Source organism: Saccostrea echinata, unplaced genomic scaffold (assembly GCF_033153115.1).
Source record: "Saccostrea echinata isolate AGI-Se365-2 ecotype Australia unplaced genomic scaffold, CSIRO_AGI_Sech_v1 ptg000054l, whole genome shotgun sequence".
In the NCBI taxonomy this organism is placed as follows: domain Eukaryota; kingdom Metazoa; phylum Mollusca; class Bivalvia; order Ostreida; family Ostreidae; genus Saccostrea; species Saccostrea echinata.
The window spans coordinates 38,232,066-38,258,693 of NW_026889803.1; the positions used below are offsets into that span (position 1 = coordinate 38,232,066).

Genomic DNA, 26,628 nt, shown 5'->3' on the forward strand with positions numbered 1-26,628 from the left:
AATGGGTTGTTCCTATCTCTAAATACTCGTTCTCTTCTTAAGTTCCTTCTGTTTTGAGCCAAAATATAGGCGGCCGCCATGTTCACTTTAGTCTTAAGACATGTATCTGGTTGTCTTAAGATTAAGATAGATCTTAAGATTATCATAAGATATGACAGTTTTGTGAAACAGCTACGGTACAATCTTACGATAATTTTCGGTCTTAAGACAGATCTTAGTCATAAGATAGTTTTGTGAAACGGGCCCCAGGCCAGTAGAACGCGGGGGGGGGGGGGGCGCTACTTTTTTCTAAGTATAGTTTTTGCTTAGTAAATTTTCCTTTAGAAGCTGGTTGACCCCCCCCCCTTTTTGATGTTGTAAGGTCGAGCTCAGGCAAATTCCAGGATTTGGACATTAAATTAGCTTTTTTCTTTTTGCTTGTCAGATAACTTTGGGAAGTTGCCTCCCCCAACTTTTGAAACCGTTGCTATGGGCCTGAATTCGATGTTCACTTTAATATATAGGCTATTAAAAATAGTACGTGTATATTGCAACCAAACAAGCACTCACTGTTGCAAACAGCAATAATTTTAGTGTTATTTAGTATGTATACCATATCACGCTGTAGACAACCAAATTTGACACCAGTCAAATCTGCAATAAACTACTTTTTATGCTCCAATTTTAAGTTTTAAGAATGGAGGAAGGGGTTGTGTGACGGTACATATTGTCGTTCTGTATATATTGGCGTCGGCGACAATATGTGCCTACTCTTACTGCACATATTGTCGTTCATTGGTACATATTGTCTCCGGCAACAATATGTGCTGAGACGAGCCTTATTTTTCTCCTGCATAATGGACCACAGTAAATCATCGGCACATATTGTTGTCGGCGACAATATGTACAGTCAAACGTCGGCACATATTGTCTTTGATATATTGTTGTGACGAATATTTACTAGGGTCGTGAAGAGAGAGAGAGAGATTGATACACACACAGAGAGAGAGAGAGAGAGAGAGAGAGAGAGAGAGCATTGCTCGAAATACTGTAGAGAGAAAAGTGTTTGCTCAAGAAATCGTGTCAAGGATCGATGAACACGACTATGATATGGGTGAAATAAAAAAAATGACCAAACACATTTCATCAACCTGCTTTAAAAATACAGGAAATTGGAATAAATTTCTATGTTTCAGCATATGTTTTTAGATAGTGTCTATATACCTGCCAAATATTTCATTGATACCTCAATTCACGAAAAAGTTATGCCCAAAAATGATGCTAAAAATTTCAGGAGTGCAACACATTTTTGTGACATTTTGAAAATTCAATATTTTTTGATGATCTGTGGGAAAAAAAATAATAGCTCATGTTGGAATTAAAGACTTTCCTGATAATATTCAAAGTATTGAGCTTTAAATATAGACTATAGGAACTTTTGTCTGACCAAGTTGTGACTATGGCTGATGTTGAAAAAAAATGTTATACCATGTCGGGAGTGCACCAGAAAAAATGAAGTGTTACCAAGAAAACATCGATTTTAAAAATCTGAAAGACAATTACGTCAAAAAAGAATTTTCAAAGTGTAACGCAATAACTGATATACAATTTAAAACTTTAAAATGTTATATAAATCAAGCAGTATTAATGAAAGTCAATTATCTGTGCATACCCAATAATGTCAGGAGTGCAATATTTGATGTTTTGCTCCCCAGCATGAAAAAACTTTTATCAGTATATGATTCTCTGGTTTTTATTTTTGAAAAGAAAGATACAAAGAACATTTTTACCAAATAGATTTATTAATTACAGGGTAATTTCTATGGTCAGGAGTGCAACACATCTTTTTTAAAGATTCAGGTTATATGATGAACTGACTTCTATTCATGCTAATAAATATTCTTTAATTAATAATGATCAATTTGCATAATTTAGTACTAAATTTTTGACAGTCTTATTATAAAATCCTTCTCTTTTTCAATTTTATCAATTCAGATGTGTTTCTATCTTTTCTTTGATTTTTTTATGATTGTAAAAAGTAAACACAATGAAATATTGTTATATAATTCAAGTAATTCCACCTCAACTTCACTGAAACAACAGAACAAGTTATGATGTAATTTTCGCTTCACAATTCTACTTTATAGACTCCCTTGCTCTTGGTCAGGAGTGCAACAAATATGTTAGAATTATTGTTGATCAAATATGAATAAATGAAATATATGGAGATAACGAACAGTATTCAAGCTCAAAAGTCTATTAAACATTACAAAGTAGGTGGAGAGCAAACAAGGACCTCCAAAACATCAGAGGTGGGATCAGGTGCCAGGGAGGAGTATTCATCCTCTGCCGACTGGTCACACCCGCCGTGTGCTCCTTGTTATGATCGGGAAATAACGAAAAAATCCGTCGACAATTCAGTGTGTAAATAATGGCCTAACAATTAGTATGAAAAACGTCAAAGAAAAAATTGATGAGTAGAATGTTTCTGGTTGACTCGGTTGCTTACAGTGTTTGTCCCGTGAAGGGAAATATACTATAAAATATATTTTATCTTTTAAATATACATTTTAGCTAGTTTTTGACATAAATAGAGGGAATAATTCAAGATAAAAATCCAAGTTTAACTACTTTCATGTTTTAGTTATGAAGTACTGGACTATAAATATTGCACAATTTCGTACCACTTCATGTTGCCAACATTTTATGAATTTTTGTGCTCTGTGGTTTCAATTTTTAATTTTACTGCATTCAATAATGCAACAAAACTGTTTTATAATTATCAATGATCTTCATATGTCTTGACTAAAAAATAAATCGAAAAAAATGTTTGATACTATTTGATGTTCAAAACATATGTCTATCAACTAATTACAGACATTTTACAGACAATTCAGAGAATAGTTTTCATCACTGAAAACATATTTTTAAATATAATGTATATATAATACGCATTGCAAATAATCATATTTTGAAGTCTTGTAAATATGAAAAACTTGCCGTAAATGATAAAAATTATCAAAATGACGAACTGATTTACAAACTAAGAATGGGTTATTGTGCATTATAATTTTTAAAGCAATGTAAGATAAAATATATATCAGATATCAGGAGTGCAACACAATAATGTAAGATATGGTCACTTTAAAAATCTAGTATTTTTGCAAGAAAACTTGTATATCAAAATTCTTTTTGGCTTAGATTTAAAGAATTGACTTAAATGGACAAAAAATGTGTTTATTGGGCGGGGAATTTTTTTTGTTTCATATTTCTTTCATATTAAAACTTTTCAAACCAGAATTGAAAAAAAAAATAATGTAAAATAATAATCAAAAAGCCATTTTTTCCACATATACAAGAGAAGATATTCTATAAAGGTTTAGTTCTAATCAGTTGTATCCCTGATAGCATAAAAAGCTATAATTTCTTTTGATTATTTATTTCATAAAGTCTCTAAGGAAGTAGTGATATTTTCTTTTTTCAAATAAAGTTTTACTAATAAAAATTCTGAAACTTTTTTATCCAATTTTGGAATTTTAACTACAATACATGTATAATATGATGATATAAGTTAAAAATATGTTATGGGTAGTTGAACTTTATCAAAAAATTCCAATCTGGTGGTCCTTATTTTTGAAGTCACCCATATGCAAAGATACAAGCATTCCTGTTTTAACTGATAAATCAGAATATTTTTTTTCTTATTATATAGATTTCAACCTTACATTTTCTCTACAGTACTAATAATTATTTAAATAAATTTTTGTGTTTTTCTTAAACATGTACCGTTATTTTGGTTGGAGGTTCACATTTTAGCTCACCTGAGTTGAAGCTCAAGAACCGCTGGGCAAATTTTAAAGTTGGTGCGACATCCCTGGGTACAGGGGATCCTAAATTGTAGAAATGAAGGGCCTAGCCTCCTTAACTTTCCTTATCATTATCGTCATCATCTGCATCATTTTTTTCATCATCATTATCTTAATATGCGCTGTAAGGGTACGCAAATTTTGTCGCCGGCGATATTATGTATATCCTGCGAAAATATATATCAACAGACAACAATATGTGCAGTTAGGGAAGTACACAATGTCGCCGGCGACAATATGTATAGGACGACAATATGAACCTTCACAATCCATGTAATCATGCTGCATAAAATAACCTAAGAGACACGTCTGTGTGATTAACACACCAATTACATTCATAAAATTACCAAAAAACCTTTAGCAAATCTAACTGTGGGGCGACAATATGTGCAGTGAGGGTAAGCACATAATTGGCGACAATATGTCCATCATGTACATGTGTAACTTTTCAGCCAGCGACAATAAATACCGATGGACGACAATATGTGCAGCGAATGAACTCCGACCTCCACCAACTACAGGCCACATATACTTGCCTTGAGTTTATTTTTGTAGTGTACAAACGTTCACGCATGTACATGTACAAAGGTGCATGTGTATCTAGTGATCGAATGTATCAAAATCATAAGTCACAGATACCTTGATAATGTCAAAGGTCAAATTTGATTAAGCTGTCCCTTTGTATAAATTAGCCACAGTCGGTAGAATTTGCTTTTTATTTCACAAACACATCTTCTTTTTACTATATTGTAGTTGTTTTGAAGATATGAGGAGTTCAGTCAATGTTGTCACATGCGTGTGTACGATTATTTATAAAGTTAACTAGACCTGTGACAAAAGTCTGTAATTGTTTACCTAAAAACACACTGATAAGATTCGATTTTGTTCAACTAAATTCATTTCCTAGTACACCTGAAGTACTAGCCTTATCGCTAATGAATTGTATAATTGATGTAGGGATTATATTATCAAAATGAAGTTAACTAGTAATATTTTCAAAGTACAATGTATAAAAAATAAACTTTTATAACAATACTCACGATCCATTTCGTATTTTTGTCCACTCGACATCTTTGTTCAGAATTTTTGAATAACACTCACAATGTACTTTAAAAATTCCCAAACTTGTGCCTATGACAAGAAACGCTAGATCTTTAATCAATGGACTTAAACAAAATTACGTCAACTTTTTCCCGCATGCTTCACCGTCCTTTGTTTCTCCGGAACTAAATACCTTAGACCAATCTCTTACAAGTAATTTTTTTTCAAAAAGATTGCCTGACTAAGCCATTAATATCTGTAGAACATATAAGCAGGATAAAAAATAAATGTGTCTGTCCATTTTTGAAGTTCTAGATGGGAGGGGGAGTAATATTTTGTTACCTTACATTTTTAACAAAAAACGTCATGAAATTTCATCTTAACTTCTTTGCGACTCGCCGGAAGAATGGAAACTTATTGAAAACTAAACATTTAGGTAAAGATATTTATTGTATCTCAAATAACAGGAATACAAGTGGGATGTATACATGCATATGGCAAACAGTTGAAAGAAGTTAATATGACATAATATTGAAAATTCTTTAAATGGTTTTAAATCAAAATGATCGACGTAGGTAAGGAAAACTAATTAATGTGATTAATTTGTGTTGGGAAGCTGTGGCTGTGTAAAGGATGCGTGAATTAATTTCAAATGCACAGGAGATCAGAAATGCCGAAAGACAGCTGAAAATATGATAGCTATTCAAAATAATTTAAAATTAATATCTGTATGGAGGCTGAATTGTAGAGTGCACTTTAATGCATAATTATTCTACGGATATTTATCTCAGAATTTTGAAAACAAATAATATTTTTTTCAAAAACTTAATATAACAGGCCTAGGGTAACTTTTAACAGGGGGTTCTATTTTTATCAAACCATACACGTGGTGTGGTGACCTTGCCCCAAAATATTTGACAAGCAAATAAAAAAAATGTTAAACTGCCAAAACTCGAAAATCCTCTTTCATAGTTTGGATGGGAACCATTCTGAAATATCTTGAAATAAGTTGTTTTCTTTTTTTTTTGGGGGGGGGGGGGGGTGTTATTCAAATTGACTTGAATCAATATTTTTTCTATGTTATTATATAGAGTAGTAAAAAAAATTATCTTATACATGTAACTGGAAAGATGTAACGTTATTATTTTTTTATGAAACATAATGAGAGACATGAAATCAAGTGGCTAAATCTTTGAAAAGAAAAATAACTCTGCAGATAAATTAACTATCAAACATTCTACAGAGTTATCAATTAAAGTTGTACGGAAATGGGAAATAGCACTTAAGGGGTCATGCGTGTATTCTGCTTAGTTCCTAGTCAATTTTGTAAATGATTTTGTTCTTTTTAATAGAATTAGTTATAATGTACAGGAATATCAAAAAAAAAAAAAAAAAAAAAATCAAGCATATATGTCTAGAACTTGTTGTAATTTTTTCTAAGAAAAGATACAAGATTCTTCATCAATTGATATCTTTTCAAAACCCCTGGTAATGTGCGAGTTGTGATAAAAAAAAAGTTCACGAACTATCTCTATATTTACAAAACCACAATTCAGATCAGAATGAAATTTATCACACATATACTCATGCAAATGTTCTATAAATAGCAGATGCTATGTGATGTTTTCCTCCATGTTTGTGACGTCACAATGTGAAAATGACGTCTATATGTTGATGACTTGTGACAAAAAATGGTTGACTCAGTCGTACTCGAGCAACGATCGAACGGCTGTAAAGTTTTCCGTATATTTTGGAAATTCCTTTGCAGTAAGATATAGTAATTTGTACAATGTTTATGAAGACAAAAAGCTTGCCAGAAGTTCAATCATCAATTGGATTGATTGTTTAAGTGAAGGAAGGGAGCTTTTTAAATTGATGTTTGTTCCGTTGCCCAGTGAAAGCAAGCTGGGGGAGATATGTGTCCTTAGTTGAGCAATTTGTTATGAAAGATCTCCAAGATACAGTTAGAAAAATAGTTGAATATCTTAACAATTATATAATTATTAAATCCCTAAAATATTGTTTACTTTAGGATTTAAACATATCAGATATAATAAAAAGAAAGCGCCTATGCTTTATCCACATTAAATAAACGACGCTCCCAAGACAGAGGACACGGGTTTTGATGGTCACTATGCTCATTCTGGGAAAGGATATCCTTATCCACCCACCCTATTACCGAAATTTAGTCATTTCTGACAAATGGACTGTTTTTCCTGTTAAAAAAATAACTTTCATGGTAAGAAATATATAAGACTCGGAAAAATCTTTAAGCTTCTGTGAACAGAACGCTACGGAGCATGTCATGTGACCGCCTGGATCACGTGATTCACTCATGGGCAGAATAGTGGCAGATGTACATTAAAATCGGAGATGTAATGAACATTGAAACCATATTTTATTTCTTTTATGGAAGCAATTCAATTAGTTCGCCAACTTTCTGATCACCCCTCGTATGTTGATATGTTGTCTACAAACATCTGATGGTACTACAACTCCCGACCGACTGGCTCAAAATGACCCGACTCAAAACTTTTTTAAACCTCTAGGAATTAAATTTTTTTTCGTTTTATTCCTGAATTTTCCCATTCGTCAACATATATTTTGAAATTTTCTGAGAAAAAAAGATTTTCGCACCTACATGTACCTACCGACCCAATTTTTTACCCTGTGTCGGGAGAGAGCAAGCAAACATTATTTTAAAGATGGTCTTCGCTATATCTTTTGAACGGTTGGTGCTTTGGCTTTCATATTTCATTCCTATAACCAATAAACAAGTCCTTTCTTTGAGTAGCATCATTTTTTAATCTCTTGGTCTTGACCTTGGAGTTTGACTTGCATTTGAGAAACTTAAAGTTTAACCTTAATAGTTATAAGCTGCCACCAGTGTTCACAAACACATCTTGTTTTTTTAATGATTATTCTGGCACTTTGACCGTGGAAAGTTACAAGTATTGCCTATCCTTGATTTACGCACTATGTTATGATGTGGAAATCCAAATGCTAATGAAATTCGTCACTATTGCACTAAGTGGGGTTTTCCAAATGTTACCATATTTGTATTTGTATACAAATGTATTCCTCGTCTCTTATTTTATGTTATTCAATACAATGTGATGATCGAATTTTTGTATAGTGCAATCTTTTATGCTCTTTTGATACTTGATTATTCTGGCAGTTTGACTGTCAACTTTTTAGCTCACCTGAGTCGAGGCCTATTTTATAATTATCAGTCGTCATTTACGCACTGAAAATAAATGACACATTCATCCATCACACGTGGTGTTTGTGCGACTTTTGGGATCTTACATAGGTTTGGCTAATAAGACAATGCGAGTTGTGCACAAAAACCTAACATCATTGAATCTGAAAACTTACTATGGAGAATGTATATTAATAATGATGGGAATATTATACGATAGTCACTTAAAATATACGTCTAATAGACTTTCTCATGTTTTATTTTACGCCATATTATGAATAAATTTTATAGACATATTTTGAACGAGACATTGAAATAATTTGAATTTTAAAACAAATGAAAACTGAGCAAATCACTTACTACATGTATACACGTTATAATGGCTATGATTTTTCCTATATAATAGATGGTGTTTAAACGAAATATATCAAATTTTAATGTTCAGTTTTATTATTGTTGTATAATTTCAGATGCCAAATTTTAATAAAATACTGCCTCTTTTAAAAGAAATCTATTTCTAAAGAAGGAGAATCCTCATCTGAAAAGAGTTTTTAAAAAAGGACGTCTAAGGACGTCACGGAGCAGCGAGGAGCGATTAAATAATGCATTCGGAAAACCTCATAAAATCTCAAAAGGTAGTGTTATTGAGATTTTTATAATAAATAATAAAAATATAATAAATAAAGGGTGCTATGTGGTAACAAAAAATGTAGAATTCAAAATTAAATGAGTTGCATTTAATCAATGGAATGAAACTTTATACATCGATAAAATGAACGTGTTTACACTTGAAAATGTTTTGTTCTTTAATCTTTCAATAATATGATTGGGAAGGACATTGTCTACGTTTTTTTTTAATGACCCTCGGAATTAGAATTCAGAAGCAGGCTTCAAATTGTGTTTTTTCCTTGACCATGAGATATCAAATCAAATTAAAGATCATTTATTACACTGATGAAAAATGTTTTTTTTTTACTTTGAGAAAATTTTACAGCGTAATGTAGGATAATTTAAATTTACTATTAGAATTATTTTTTTTATATAGGTAGCATGCCTTTTTTCCAGCAAAAATCTTTAAAGTCAATGAAGTAATGATAAAGAAAAATAGTTTTTGCTTACTCAAATGGAGATAATACATGCAAATAATGTTTTCAGCTACAGACCCTGAAATGTGCTACTACCCCACACGCTCGCTACACGGTTTGCACGAAACGCTGCACGGTTTACACGAAACGCTACACGGTTTGCACGAAACGCTACACGGTTTACACGAAACACTTTGCACAAAAGGCTGCACGGTTTACACGAAAGCCTGCACGAAACGCTTTGTACACGTTTCTCACACGCTTTGTACACGATTCTGGCACGCTTTGGCCTCGATCTGGATTTTCTATTCGGAATCTTTCGGACTTTATTTCAATTATTACGGATTAATCAAAGATTAGTTAAGAATTGCAATCATTCAGATTAAGTTAAGATTAAAACTCGCTACACCAGTACTACATGTATATTAACAGATAAAATATTCAATGTTCAGTTGTAATTAATAAATAGTTGTCACTGAGTATGTGACCCGCCCGGTGAACTACTTATTATCGTCTGTGTACAAACTTTTTTTCACTAGATTCTAAATTACGCACTGAAAAAAAAAATATATATTTGTAAATCATAATCTTTTACAGCATTGATGTTTTTTCCAATTATAGTTTGATATTAAATAGTTATTTATTACTGACAATTAAACTTAGCTATTGATTTGGAAAAAAAAAGATTAAATTAAGTATGATTTCTGTAAACGGATTGATTTTCTTTTCCTTTTTTTTTTTAATTATTGATTGATTTATACATTTTTTGATTTAGTAAAAGAAAAAAATTCATTTGACTAAATTAAGTTCTGTTTATAATTTGCAAAGGTAATATGTTAACTGCATCTAACAGGAACATTGTGCAGAAAAGGGGGGGTTACCGAGATCTTACTGTTGTATCTTCAAATCTGTACACGACTAAATATAACGGGCACTTGTTTCAGTAAGTATCCCATCGGAAAAAAAAATATATTATAGAAACAAGTGCCCGTTCTAAGGAAAAAGGATACCCTTATATCCAGCGGGACCCGATACATGTAATTCATTAAATGCTCTTTATTCAGAATGGTACATATATCATTTCATTACAGAGATAAACTTTAATTAATCATTATATGGTAGAGAAGCCGGGGGATAGGTATTGTGACTCTTTAGTTCTCTTTTGAGGCATTGTGTTTATCAAATAAAAACAATATTATACCCACCACCTTTTAAAATCCTTGATTTCCAACCCCGTCTAGACAAAAAAATCAATAATTGTGTAATCAATAGTCGCGACTCTTCACAATATATTCAATATATATAAATGTCCAATGTCCTAAAAACTAAAAAATATGCTCTAGAACTGCGTGATTAATAAAACAACTAATATGTGATTATTCAGGATTTATTTTATTCACGAATGCACTGGCAAACTAATTCACTGTTTACAGACAATAGGATAAATTTAAGAAATAAAATTCACGGGTATTTATTTATACCCATTAAATACTAATAAAACTGTTTAATTTCACGAATTAAAAATCAATCGTTATTTTCGGGTGTCATCTTAGCTATGATTGACAAGAAATAATAGCAGAACAAGTTTCAGTCCGGGCACGCGGAGCCCGTGATCGCTGTTGTAAATGACCTTGATCACGGTCTTAAGAAGAGTGTTGAAAGTGTAAAGAAGATTCCAATATTGTTTTAAGGGGTGCATCGGGTGCACCCTGAAAAAAACATTAAATTATTTCAAAAAAGAAAATTATCAATAAAAGACTTGTTGACAAGAAAAACTCGGTTAGTATTTTCATTTGATCCCCCCCCCCGGAAATATTTAACCCTGTATTTGCCGATGCACGTGAATTATAATTCATTTATATGACTATTATTAATCAGCCAATTTTATGCATAAAAAGACTTTAAATGATTCATCGTTTCAAATTATTTGTATCACAATCTTATAAGAAAATTATGTTCGTTTATAAAGAAAATCAGTAAACTGTGCTCCCCGGCCTAGAATTCCAATACTTCACATTTATATCAACACACTAAATTTTGCGTTTTATTTTTCACGCCTGCCATATCTATCTATTATTTCGTATTAATCACCGATATTTTCTAATATAATCCCACATCCCGTAATTGTAAAATGGTGAGGAGATTCAAATAAATGAATGAAAAGGACAAGACCGGATTCCTTATGAATTTTCTTTTAAAAAATGTTCTGTATTGCCCCCTTTAAAAAATGTATTGAATCAAATACCTTTAAACTTATGTGCATATAATTAATTACTTTTAACACATTTTCTGTCCATCTTTATTGAAATAAAAAAGAGAGAAACTCAAACAAATATGTAATACATTACCGAGTAATTTTATTTTGTTGTTTCCGTATTTTTTTTTCACTCTTAAAATACCACCGGTATATGATATATCCGAATAATATTAGTTACAGACACCACAGAATGAGATGTTGATCCATCAATAACCATATTTAAAATAAAAGGACTTCCGAATGAATCCTACACGTTTCTCACACGATTCTCGCACGTTTCTCACACGGTTCTTACACGAAAGTCGCACGTTTCTCACACGCTCCTCGCACGCTCGCTACACGGTTTGCACGAAACGCTTTGGAGCTTACACGAAACGCTGCACGGTTTACACGAAACGCTACACGGTTTGCACGAAACGCTGCACGGTTTACACGAAACGCTACACGGTTTGCACGAAACGAAAAGCGCACGAAAGTCACACGCTTTTTTGGGGTAGTAGCACGTTTCAGGGTCTGTACAATATCTTAGTCGAATATAATGTTTAAGATACTTACAGATTTATTTTAAATTTTATCATACAGTGCATAATTAAATTTATTTTATTTTATGTCAAATGGTGCAGTGTAGAGAGGGACCTTAAATATGTCTTAATAAAAGAAAAAATATTTTACATAAAAAATAATTCATAAGTTCCCGTTGTTCTTTTTACCATAATCTTAATCAGCAACCACAAAATATTTAAAACATTAAAACAATATGGTTTAATCAAACCTTTATTAGTACAAAGATATGAGCAATGAACAAAAGTTAAATAAGATGTTGGTGGTTTGGACTTCATTAAGATGAATTTGAAATTTGAAAAAAACAAAACAAAAATAGGATCAGCATAGAATGTTTCTTAGAGAAGAGAAGAGGAAAACAAATACATGTCTGACTAAATACACAACGCAAATTAGCATTGATACACGTACGAAAGAAAACGGAAACTATTGATGTGTCTGTGAACAATTTACCTTAACATTTTTTTTTTTTTGAAAAATGAATCACAGTGAATGTAATCAGTAGAAAACTACTTATTTGATACATCCAAGTAATAAGCAATAAAACAACCAGGATAAATTCCTTGAAAACGATTTTTGTCGTTCTTGTTGTTGTATATGTTAGTCTCTGTACAAGGGGATTTTGTGTTGTATAACCATGAAATTTGTTTTTAGCTTCTTTTAACACAACAGCATAGAGGATAAAAATGACGATAATAGCGACTATGCCAAGTCCAATCGAGGTCACGGTCAGCCATTTAGCCACAGTGGCACTGGATTGCCCACCTTCGTAGTTACCAACATCGAACCGGGCCCTTGCCTGAACAAATAATTAAAATATAGTGAATATGCATGTATCATCGCCGCTAACCGAGGGTCTCTGATCCTATACTTACCTCCCAAACCTTTGGATTTATGAGGAGAGTTGTAGAGGATCAAAAAACCCTTGGCTAGCGAAGATGTGAATATAACAGCTGTTGTAACATGTCAGCATGCTAGCTATTTCCCTTCGGATACGGTATGTCTTCATTTGAAAGAGTTTCTAATAGAAACTGCTGGGTTTTTTTTTTATTTTATTCTCGAACATCCTCTCCAAGTACAAATATAAAGCCATGAAATTAAAAAGACTTCTCACTTGTATTCAAAAATATTAAATATCAGTGATAATATTAATGTAAATCTGACTTCAATATTTGAAAAAATATAATAAAAATCTTCCTAATATATGCAAATAGATCTTGGGATTAATAGCTACATATAATCACAATATGACTAAAATCAGATTCTTTGATCCGCTCACATAGATCGCTACACTTGTGTCAAAGGATCTGATTTTAATCAGATTGCATGTAATCGTGAAATCGAACCAATATGCAGTCCTTACCATAAAAGTGGGCATACTAGGGTGTGAAATATGAAACCCTTGTATTTATTTACATTTTTTGTATTTTGGCTTCATATATATATATATATATATATATATATATATATATATATATATATATATATATATATATATATATATATATATATATATATATATATACACACTTGTTTATATATAGTTATATATAGTTTTATATATATATATATATATATATATATATATATATATATATATATATATATATATATATATATATATATATATATATATATATATATATATATATATATATATATAGTGAAATTGTTTATATATAGTTTAAGTATTTGGCATGGATAATATGCAATTGTAAGTCACTTTAAATCTCATATCTATATACATGTATTTAGAAGAAAAACATCATACATTGATGGCTGCAACAATGGCGCAGATCCCAGTAGGCCAGAAACAGCAGAGAAAGGAAAAGATTGCAGGTAGCAGCCAGTCATTTTCTTCTCTTGGTCCAGCAACCACGATGGGTGCAGGGGCATTGTTGACCTTCACGGTGAAAATACGGTAATACGTCTTTGTAACAAGAATTTACTTTTTTCCACGTAAGTGATTGTATGTATTATTAAGTTATTTAATACATTTTTCAGAATAAATTGCACTCAAATTTGAATATTATAATGTAAATTTAAGTGAAAAATTGATATTTTTTAATAAACTAGAATTCAACAATTAAATTTTCAAGTGCTTTGTCATGATCACACTTACAACGACATTTGTAGAGGAGTTCGTCATCGGGATACCATAATCCGCAGCCTGCCCTTGTCCGTATGCAGGAGGAGGTTGGTTGTACCCTGCATTGTATGCTAAAAATAGAAACATGAATGTCCTCTTGTTTTTATTTCTCCTGCATTGATCCTTTTTGAAAGAAGCAATGTGAAAAAGACATGATCAAGTTAATATAATACTACTTACGGTTTTGTGGTTGTTCATTATGTACATATCCTGCGTTCTGAGCTGTAAAACAAACCAGTACAGAATTAGTCTCTCAAATTGTGTATTTGATTGTTATGCACTGATTCCTCCTTGCTTTGTTAAGGCTTACATTCAAAAGTTTTGATGGAACACATGGGCCCAAACTCTCATTTTAGTGAAGTAACTTTTTTGGGATGGGGGTAGGGATCATTGGACCAATTTTTATTTTAAGTAACCAAGACAAAACTGTTCATCAAAATAAAAACCAGTATAAAATCCTGAATCTCAGTGTAGTCTACTTGTGTGCAAATTCATACTGAAATCAGATGAAAACTGTAGGAGGAGTAGCAATTTGGAAGTATTTCACAAATATTTCTTATTTCAGTAACCATGGCAACACCATTATTCCAAATCAAAAAATACTGAGTAGGTAATCAGAGATTATAGAGCTCACCTCAACGAATGTTGTCTTTAAGTAATTTATATACGGTACCAATTTTGATGCAACAGGTGCGCATTTTGACAATTTATGTCTCTTCAGTGAGATGCTCAAGCCGAAACGTTGGAAATCCAAAATATTTAAATAAAAAAGACCTTGAAGATTTGAAAAAAAGGTGCCAAAGAATGAAGCCAAATAAGTCAAAGATCGGAGCTATGCATGTGGAAGATAATCCTTAATTTTGAAATAAATTCCTAAATTTTACCACAGGAATTAAATAAGTAAGGCAAAGTTCAAAACTAATAATCTAGTAGTGTGCATTCCTAGATGTAACATTTATGCAATTTTGGTCTGATAGGGCTTGCAGTTACTTGGGAATGGGCATACCTAAAACTTTAAATTAGTTACTCATCCAGGAAATATAAGTCATATCCAGCATCTGAAGCAAGTTTGAGAGTGTTCATCCCGTGATGTATCATCCATACAAGTTTGGTTCAGATAGCCCTTTTAGTTTACTTTAACCTGGTCACTCATCTGGAAAATGTACCGGGTAGGTCAGGTAAAGCATCCGAAACAAGCCTGGTAGTGTGCATCTTTAGAAGCGTCATCCATGAAAGTTTGGTCCACATACAGCTTAAAGTACTTGCAAATGAGATCTGCTCCAAAAAACTAACCTGGTCACTCATCAGGAAAATGTAGGTCAGATCCAGTATCCGAAGCAAGTCAGTAGTGTGCATCCTTTGATGTATCATCCATGCAAGTTTGGTCAACATACGGCTTATAGTTACTTGGAAATGGACCTGCTCCAAAAACTTTAACCTGGTATCTTTCGGAAAATGAAGGTCAGATCCAGCTTCCGAAGCAAACGTTAAAGTGTGCATCCTTAGATGTATCATCCATGCAAGTTTGGTCAATATAGTACTTATAGTTACTTGGAAATGAGACCTGCTCCAAAAACTTTAACCTGCTCCAAGAACTCTAACCTGCTGCAAAACAGTAACCTGGTCATTCTTCAGCTGAAATTTCAGCACCTGAAACCTTGACTGGTACAATGAAACATACTAGATGATCCATGCACCTCTGATTATTCCAGTAATGTAGGGCATAAAAGTACTTGAAAAGAAATCTGCTCCTAAAACTTTAACCTGGGACGCCGAGGGTATTACATAAGCTCCCCCAACTTCGTTGAGGTGAGCTAAAAATGATACACAGAATTATTTATCTGAGTTTGAAATCTTGTTTCCAAATGATATTCAAATCAGACCAAAACTGTAGGAGGAGTAGCGTTTTGAAAGTATTTCACAAACATTTCTTGTTTAAGTAACCATGGCAATAACTTTAAAAAAACAAAAAATGATCAAAAGAATTATGTATCTCAGTGTAGTCTACTTGAATGTGTGCCAAGTTATACTGAATTCAGAGTAAAAATGTAGGAGAAGTTGCAAATTTTGAAAGAATTTCACAGAAAGTTCTGTTTTTAGTAACCATGGCAATACTGCTGTTCATCAACTGAATCAAAAACCGATGCACTATATTCAAAACAGTAGGAGGGGTAGCGTTTTAAAGGAATTTCACAGAATTTTATTAGTGACCAAGTAACCATGTCAACATCGTTAAGAAATAAATCAAAAACCGATGCACTTATGTACCTTACTGAAGTCAACGTGTGTGCCAAGTTATATTGAAATCAGACAAAAACTGTAGTAGGAGTAGGGTATTGAAAGTATTTCACAGAACTTCTATTTTAGTAACTAACGCAACACCGTTCATCAAAACAAAAAAAAAAAAAGATGCATTGAATTATTTATCTTAGTGTAGTCTACTTGTGTGCCAAGTTATATTGAAATCAGATCAAAACTGTCGGATGAGTAGCATTTTAATTTCACATAAATTTCTATTTTTAGTAACCGTGGCAACACAGTTTATCAATATCAAAAACCAATACACTAAATTATGCATTTTAGTGTATTCTACTTGTGTGCCAAGTTATACTGAAATCAGAACCAAAACTGTAGGAGGAGTAGTGGGTTTTTTTTAAAAGAATTTCACAGAAATTTCTATTTTTAGTAACCATGGCAAAACCGTTCATCAATACCAAAAACCAATGCACTAAATTATTTATCTTAGCGTAGTCTACTTGTGTGCCAAGTTACATTGAAATCAGACCAAAACTGTAGGAGAAGTAGCTTTTGAAAATGGTTAACAGATAGACGGACAGTCAGACAGATGGACGGACGACGGACATCTTACTATCGCATAAGCTCTTCTGGTCTGTGATCAGTAGAGCTAAGAATCATGACTATCAGATTTTATTTCAGATCAACCTTTTATAAAAGTATTGATATTTAATTTTTGGTGACATGACTCTATTTTATTTAACAACATATATATATTTTTCTTTTTCAGAGAATTGTAACTTTTAATGGATCTTAGCTAAAGTTAAATTCCACAAATTAATTCTTTTACAACATGAAAATTTAAAGTAAATCTAGAATCTCATTATGTAATTTTTTAAAAAAAAATTCAATAAAAAAGAGCAAGGACAAGCTCCATAAATTACAAAAAGGGTAATAAATAAGAACATTTCATTAAATACCCACCAGGAAGAATACGTGAACAAGGTGTATCATTAAAAAAGGGAAAGAAATATTAAACCAAAATGTATGCTTTACAATCCGTCTGGCAAATATGCTAAAAGGGAATCAATTGTCATCAAATTAAACTTCATTATACAATGTACGTGGTTTCTCTAAAAGGTTTGAAGAAATGTATATGTAGCAAACGCGCTCTCCTGTAGCTTTTTCCAGCATGAACATGAATGCCCCACCCAGGGCTCATTAATAATGCAGCATGAAAATTTGATTTAGTGTATGATGTTTTATGAAATATCTTGAACGGTTTCTTTAAAACCAAGTTTTATAGAAATAAACAATAAAATCAAAGATCACTGGAAAGGTCATGATAAAAAAGTAGAAAATAATTGAAAATTTCTACCAAATTATGTATCAGTGCATACGCTCACTTAAAAATATCTTGAATGGTTTCTCTGAAACTGAGTTAAACACTAATTCAAAAGAAGTATGGTCAAGGTCAAAGAAAAGGTCAAGGTCATAAGGGCATGTTGATGCAGTTTAGCCCTAATCAATATGTAGCAGCATATGAAGTTGGATAAAAATATCTTGAATAGTTTCACGAAACTGGGCTTAAGAAAAGTTAGGTCAAGGTCAAAGAAAAGTTCAAGGTCACAAAATGTTATTGCAGGTGAATAACCCTGATCAATATTTATCAGCATATGAAGTTTGATAAAAATTGTTTGTAAAGTTTCTTTGAAACAGAGCTTTAAAACTAAGATAAACGCAAAGGACAGGAGGACGGAAAACGGCCATGACAAACATTAAATGAGCCGGTGATATTCATGGCGGGGCATAAATATGAATTATATTTCTGAGAGTTCGTGAGGTATAACCTTCATGAAATATGCCGGCGTGAAGCGACATCGTTCATGTCCTCATGAAATATAAAAAATGAAATTCATTTCTTTGTCATGTTTTAAATTTTGAACATATTTGAATTTACGGGGTGGGAGTAAATACAAATTTTGTATTTTCTTCCACCGGGTAAATTCAAAATTTAGAACATAACATCTTAATAAAAGTCGATCTCAGCTTACACAAATGTGGGTATGACATGTAATCTTGCAAAAAAAACTAACTCAAAATAATACTGGCAAAGTTTCTATAATCTAAGGACAATAACTTTTGCGAGAATGGGTTAATCATTATCAACCTTAAATAAAAACTTGAAACTTGAAAACTCAAACTTAATCTGTAAATCACCAATATAAAGACACATAACAAAAATCAGCTCCTAACATGGATCTACAAGTACAGCAAAATGAAATCAAAACAAAACATAGGTAATCAGAGATTACAGAGCTCACCTCAACGAAAGCAGTCTTTAAGTAAGGCAAAGTCCCACACTAAACCAATAATCTAATAGTGTATATCCTTAGATGCAACGTTTATGCAATTTTGGTCTGATAGGGCTTGCAGGTACCTGGGAATGAACTTAGCTTTTAAAGGGACATAGACTTTTACTAGCAGTCAGCCCTGTATGTCTGGCTAATTTTGCAGTGAGTTTCAAACACTGGTATTCACTTATTAAAAGTGTATAAAGTATATATATGTACATGTACGCAGCAACATCCCGAATTATAGACATGATTAACTATTAACTGAAATAAACTGAAGATGCAAATAAATGGTTTAACGGTTTTAAAGAGTCGATTTATTCTGTGTGTCCAAACTCATCTCCACAAAGTCGTACAAAATAGCTTTTAGTAATTATTTCATCCTAATACTCCGCCCATACTAGAAACTATGACTATCTTATTATGTTCCCCAAACGAAGTTTGGGAACATATTGTTTTTACTCTGTTTCTTATTATTATTATTATTAAGTCTTCCGTTCACAACGGAAGACTTATAGTGATTGTATTGTTTCTTTTTATTATTAAGTCTTCCGTTCACAACGGAAGACTTATAGTGATTGTATTGTTTCTTTTTAGGTCTTCCGTTCACAACGGAAGACCTATAGTGATTGTATTGTTTCTTTTTATTATTATTATTATTATTATTATTCCTCCCAAATTTTGTGAGCGCGATTACTCAGAGATGTTTCGATAGATTTTCACAATTTTTCACTGGATAATAGGTTGATATATGAAGTTTATATAAAATTCCGTTTTTTGAAAAATTCACTTCCGGTCCGAAGTTACGGCCGTATTTCAAATTTTAAATTGCATTTTTGTCCGGTGTTTTTCTCAGAAAGGGTTTGAGGTAAAGATGTGAAATTTACAGGAATGATAGATCATGACATTCTCTTTGTTTCTACGTGATTTTCGTTTGTGTCTGGAACTTCCTGTCTAAACCGGAAGTGAACTTGTGTTTTGGTCAATTTTCGACTTTTTTGTTTTTAAACATATTTTCAAGATATTTTTAGGCGTAATAGAGATAGGTCTATAAGTGCCAAATATATAATTTGTTTTGAAATCAGGTCACCTGTTTTATAGATTTCAGCTACTTTCTTTTTCCTTTCAAAAATCAAAGTACTAAAAGTACTGATAGCGCATTTCTTTAACACTTATGTTAACATGTTTCTCTGCATACAAAAATCAATACATACAGTATCATATATAAGAATGAAGACTACATTTAATTGCAGTAAATATCAAAGTACCTGAAGTACTGAGAGGACTGTTTTAGATACCCAATTTTTTCAAACTACAGTGTAGTATAAACAGGCATGTTTTTCTATACATAAAAATCAATGCATAGAATAAGTTACCTATGGAAGGTATTTTCATTAGCCAATAAAAATCAAAGTACCGCAAGCACTGAAAGGATATTTACTATTCTTTTTTACTTCGACTTATATATAGATGTTTCTCTAAATGCAAAATTCAATTCATACACTACATGTATTAAATTTGTCATGTTTATATATAAGGACGGTGGATACTTTCATTTTTGTAGTGAAAATCAAAGTACTGTAAGAACTGACAAGTTGTTTTCTAGATAAAACCCCCTCCCCCATTTTAACTTTTAAATTTAAAATAGTTTAAATATACTTCTACTGATGAAAAAAAAACATGCATACAATATCTTATATAAGGACAACAGATACATTCATTTTTGCAGTAAAAATCAATGGACTGCAAGTACCGAAGGGACAAATTTTAGATTCTTTACAACTTAAATATTACATACTGTACACGTTTCTCTACAAAAAAAATCAATGCAAACGGTATCATATAGGAACGGAAGACCTTTTTGTTGCCATAGCAACAAGAGTCTAGTTATTATTATTATTATTATTATTATTCCTCCCAAATTTTGTGAGCGCGATTACTCAGAGATGGTTGGATAGATTTTCACAATTTTTCACATGATAGTAGGCTGATATATGAAGTTTATATAAAATTCCGTTTTTTGAAAAATTCACTTCCGGTCCGAAGTTACGGCCGAGTTTCCAATTTTTAAATGGACTTTTGTCCGGAATTTTTCTCGGAAACGGTTTGAGGTAAAGATGTGAAATTAACAGGGGTATTAGATCATGACATTCTCTTTGTTTCGAAGTTATTTTCGTGTGTTTCCGGTACTTCCTGTCAGAACCGGAAGTGAACTTCTGTTTGGTCAATTTTCAACTTTTTTGTTTTTTAATATTTTTTCAAGATTTTATTATGTATAACAGAGGTTATTCTACAGATACTAAATATATAATTTGTTTTGAAATCAGATTCCACATTTTGCAGATTTTCGGTACCGTCATTTTCCCTATTTACCTAGTGTGTAGACAATGGGCAAAGAAAGATAACTCTGACTTGTAAGTGAGAATAGAACTTTCGAGATAAAGGCGGAAATAGTATCGATGACGTCAGGGACATATACACTCTCCATATCAAAATATTTAGACGTTCTATATTCACTCTTCAAAATTTAAGAGTACGTTAGTTACCGCTTCCAGTGCATGTAAAGTTTGAAGTTGCCAGTGTAGTGTAAGTCTGTATTGACAGTTAATTGATTTACACATGAATATATGTAAAAAAAAAAATTACTATATCTGCTAGGTATGTAATTCAAGTAAATATATTATAAGCACTGAATATACATTTATAGTGATGGACAGGCATGCAATTTATCTATCTCGTATAGTAAGTTCGGAATAGGATAGTTACTAAGCCTTCTATAATGCAGACGATTTATTATTCTCTATGATTTGAATGCGAAATTATCCCGATTTCCGAGTTTTATTTTCGATATTAAAAAATATTAAGTACACTTAAAAAGGAACTGAGCGATAGAAATTTGTAATACAGACTGTATTAAAGCCTTTGGAAATAAATTGATATTTGTCACTTAAAAGAAAGAAAATCAGTATATACATGTAGATTAGATTTGGTTATTACATGTATTTTTGATAAAAAGTTAAATTATTTATGTCACATGATCTATATTCTATATACCCAAGGAGTTATAAAAGATGTGAAAAGGCGATTCTTGGATTCTTGTCAAATACTCCAGAGTTAAAAAAAAAAATATGTGAAAATGCGATTCTGTGTGAAATAATGCTACTCTGTATGTTTCTTTTGAGAAAAAAAAAACATGATAAAAAAATTGCACAGGTCCTGTTGATATGTGGGATAAGTATATACATGTACCTGAATGAACACAATTTAATGTAATGATATATAATTATGTACATGCAACTGACGTCCGTACTTTTCCTTATAATTCATAAATTTATAATGCAACTATCTAATTCCTTTGAAGCTCCCCCCCCCCCCCCCCCCGTCTTGATTAATATTTGGAGACGTTCGTGCAGCTAGGCATTTGAATTATATATTCGTTTTAGATTTAAATCTGGAACATGTGAATATAATTACCATTTACATGTATACAGAATTTCATATTCTATAATGGTAGATTTGTCCACAGGCACTTGGGGTATGGACCCCCCCCCCTTTTCCATTTTTTTTTTCTTTTTAAATCTGGGGTCGAGTCACCTTTTTCCTATTTTTGTATTCTAATATTCACTGTATGTTATCAATAATGTAACTCTTTTGTCTCTATAAGCTGTTTTTGAATATATCGTTTTCGACTGATACATAACTCTCTTTTTATGTATCAGTCGAAAATGATATATTTAAAAACAGCTTATAGAGACAAAAGAGTTACATTATTGATAACATATAGTGAATATTAGAATACAAAAATTGGAAAAAGGTGACTCAACCCCAGATTTAAAAGGAAAAAAAATGGAAAAGGGGGGGGCATACCCCAAGTGCCTGTGGATTTGTCATGAAATGTTCAATTTACGTCTGAGAGAGAGAGAGGGGGGGAGAGAGATTCCCTCTTAATCCCGATCCTCCTATCTATTTACATAGACCAAAAATTAGTTCTATATCAGTCACACCCATTCTTTATTAAATGTTTTCTGATTTCATAGTCAGTCATGGTCACATTCTGTATATTTTTCTGCTTAAAAAGTATCACACGAAGTGCACGTGTGTTGACATGTCAATCAAGATCACCCGCGCTGTCTGCACTGCAATAAAATAGCCTGAGTTCGAAATGATCTTGAAGTATGATCTTTAAGTAAATCCAATGCAACAAACTTGTGAAAAAATAAAATAAAATAAAATAAATAAAATATCTCGGTATTATAAACTTCGATTGTGGGACGTGGAGACCGGTCCTTTGGATCCTTTAAATCGAGGTCCCGTGTCGCAGAAGGTGCTGGCACAAAAAAGATTCCTCACTGATCAATGGTGATAAGTGCCAAAGTATAGGACAAAAATTTGCAGTCTCCACCGGCGAGTGCTGGCGTCTCCATGTGAGTGATAAATTCTCGAGAGGGACGTCAAAGAACAAACAAACAAACAAAAAAATCAAATTTGAGAATTTATCATATATACACCCGTAGTTGGTGCATCACTTTTATTTAAACTTTGGAAGGATGACCAAGAAAAATTTAATTAGAAATTTTAATGAACTATGCAAACAACCTACTCATTGTTAACACTTTGACCTGTTTCAAAGAAAGTGGGTCCCAACAGTAACGCACTAAAATCACTTGACTCTGACACAGATTTAGTGTTTCGGTGGTGCAATACGAGGCTTATATTAGAATTTTAAATAGGTAATTAATTAGCTGTGAATTTGCCATCATCGGAAAGACGTGTTACTGACTAAACATTTAATACAATTATGAAAACGGGCATCTCCAGCATACGTTTGAATTCTACATATCATTCACATGAATAGAATGGATTGATCATAACACGAGAGCGTTTGATTATCTAATACGCTAAATGTTTTTCTTGTCATATAATGTGAGGATTTGACCAGTGTGATAAATGGGCCAAATGATTCTAAGAGAAGAAGATGAATAGTCAATCAATCAATCAATCAATCAATCAATCAATCAATCAATCAATCGATTGCTGAATAATTACTGTAATTGAATAATCTTTCTTATAGGTATGCTGTCAAATCTTAATATTATATTATATTCAAAACTCAGTGACTTTACGTTTAATTTGATACTAACTTAATACATTATAATTTTTTTTATAACACCATCACAACTATGCCAGAACATATACACAGTAAAGTTTATGATAGTACGGTGTTCGTTCGTCTGTTTGTTTGTCTTAGAATTGATTTCAAACATTTTTTTTAAAATGCTAATTATCCTTGCTCTATGATATACGTAAATATCTCATAGGTGCCAAATGCATTATACAAGATTGATCATGAAAATCAAAGTACCTTAAGTACTGAAAGGACTTTCCTCCAGTTATTTATTTCTTTCACAGTAAATATGATATGTATGTTTTTTACACAGAAAAAAGCAAATTCTTACAGATTTAGTAGAACGGAAGACTTTTTTGTTGCCATGGCAACAAGAGTCTAGTTATTATTATTATTATTATTATTATTATTATTCCTCCCAAATTTTGTGAGCGCGATTACTCAGAGATGGTTGGATAGATTTTCACAATTTTTCACATGATAGTAGGCTGATATATGAAGTTTATATAAAATTCCGTTTTTTGAAAAATTCACTTCCGGTCCGAAGTTACGGCCGAATTTCCAATTTTTAAATGGACTTTTGTCCGGAATTTTTCTCGGAAACGGTTTGAGGTAAAGATGTGAAATTTACAGGATTATTAGATCATGACATTCTCTTTGTTTCGAAGTTGTTTTCGTGTGTTTCCGGTACTTCCTGTCAGAACCGGAAGTGATTTTGTGTTTGGTCAATTTTCAACTTTTTTGTTTTTTAATATTTTTTCAAGATATTATTATGTATAACAGAGGTTATTCTACAAATACTAAATATATAATTTGTTTTAAAATTGGATTGCGCATTTTCTAGATTTTAAGTACCGTCATTTTCCCCATTTACCTAGTGTGTATACAATGGGCAAAGAAAGATAACTCTGACTTGTAAGTGAGAATAGAACTTTCGAGATAAAGGCGGAAATAGTATCGATGACGTCAGAGACATATACACTCTCCATATCAAAAATATTTAGACGTTCCATATGCACTCTTCTAAATGTAAGAGTACGTTGGTTACCGCTTCCAGTGCATGTATAGTTTAAAGTTGCCAATGTAGTGTAAGCCTGTATTGACAGTTAATTGATTTACACATGAATATATCTAAAAAAAAATTAATATATATGCTAGGTACCTAATTCAAGTAAATATATTATAAGCACTGAATATACATTTATAGTGATGGACAGGCATGCAATTTTATCTATCTCGTATAGTAAGTTCAGAATACGATAGTTATAAACTTTCTATAATGTAGACGATTTATTATTCTCTATGATTTGAATGCGAAATTATCCCGATTTCCGAGTTTTATTTTCGATATTAAAAAAATATTACATACATTCCAAAAGGAATTAAGCGATAGAAAATTGTAATACAGTACTGTTTTAAAGCCTTTATAAATAAATTGATATCTGCCACTTAAAAGAAAGAAAATCAATCTATAGATTAGATTTGGTTATTACATGTATATTTGATAAAAAGTTAAATTATTTATGACACATGATCTATACTCTATATACCCAAGGAATTATAAAAGATGTGAAAAGACGATTCTTGGATTCTTGTGAAATACTCAAAGAGTTAAAAAAAAATATGTGAAAACGCGATTCTGTGTGAAATAATGGTACGCTATATGTTTCTTTTGAAAAAAAAAAACATGATAAAAAAAATTGCACAGGTCTGTTGATATGTGGGATAAGTATACCTGAATGAACACAGTTTTATGCAATGATATATAATTATGTACATCCAACTGACGTCCGTACTTTTCCTTATAATTCATAAAACATAAAACTATCTAATTCCTTTGAAGCCTCCCCCCCTCCCCCCCCCCCCGTCTTGATTAATATTTGGAGACGTTCGTGCAGCTAGGCATTTGAATTATATACAGTGGCGCCGCGGTAATCCGGACGCCAATAATCCGGACGCTTCACCTTCCGGACGATATTTTTCGGGAACCGATTTTTCCCACATTATTCTGTCTCATTAATCCGGAAATTCGCGTTCCGGATCCGGACGGTCAATTTCTACTACAAAACGTAATATTTCATTGAAAAATGACTCGTTTATCCGGACGGTAATTTTTCGAGGAACGATTTTTCACACCTTTCTTGCAATAGTGATAATTATTGTAAAAACATTGTCCGTGGAGTCAGTTTGAAGGCGGTTACCAGTGACCTCTAAACAATAGCGTCTATAATTAGCGTGTGTTAACCTCGGATAAAACACACGTCTTTTATATTATAAAGCCCGAAGAATTTAGCTTACACTGTGCATTAATTAAATATAAATCCGTTCAGAATAGAATAAATTGCTAACGGTATATAAATTTATGAGAATTTTGGAGAGTTGTAAATAATTTTTTTTACTGAATAATAAATCACGAGATTTCGTTGTAGTATTGCGTATGTTTATCAAATTACGATCGTACATTATTTGAAACGTTTTTTTTCTTTTCGTAAGACAATTTATTATGATACATAATTCAAGAAAATATATTTCTATTAATGCACTAAGAAATACGTAACTGCCGTAAGTTATAAATGCCGATCACATTTTTTCAAGGTATATACTTAGAGTTTATAGAAAAAGTATTGATAATCCTGAATATGGCTTGTGTTTACGTTGAATGTTTGCAATAAGTACACTGATTACAGTTTTTAGTTACTTACTTCCCTATGTAGTGAATATACGCGGTTAGTCACTTGAACATTCTCAATGGTGATAATGAACAGTTCTACTTA

At 32.0% G+C, this 26,628-nt stretch overlaps 1 protein-coding gene across 2 annotated transcripts in view; it reads right to left on the reverse strand.

The window, feature by feature from the left end:
- Positions 1-26,628, reverse strand: part of LOC133205217 (proline-rich transmembrane protein 1-like) — a 124,727-nt gene that overhangs the window by 82,339 nt on the left and 15,760 nt on the right. Inside the window, exon 1 of one of the 2 annotated variants that reach the window (XM_061340980.1) lies at positions 4,886-5,008. The exons of the other annotated variant lie outside the window; for it this stretch is intronic. Within the exon in view, the coding sequence (XP_061196964.1) occupies positions 4,886-4,916 (31 nt within the window). The 5' untranslated portion in view covers positions 4,917-5,008. Of the gene's footprint in view, positions 1-4,885; positions 5,009-26,628 lie in introns of those variants that run through there. 2 annotated transcript variants of the gene reach the window in all.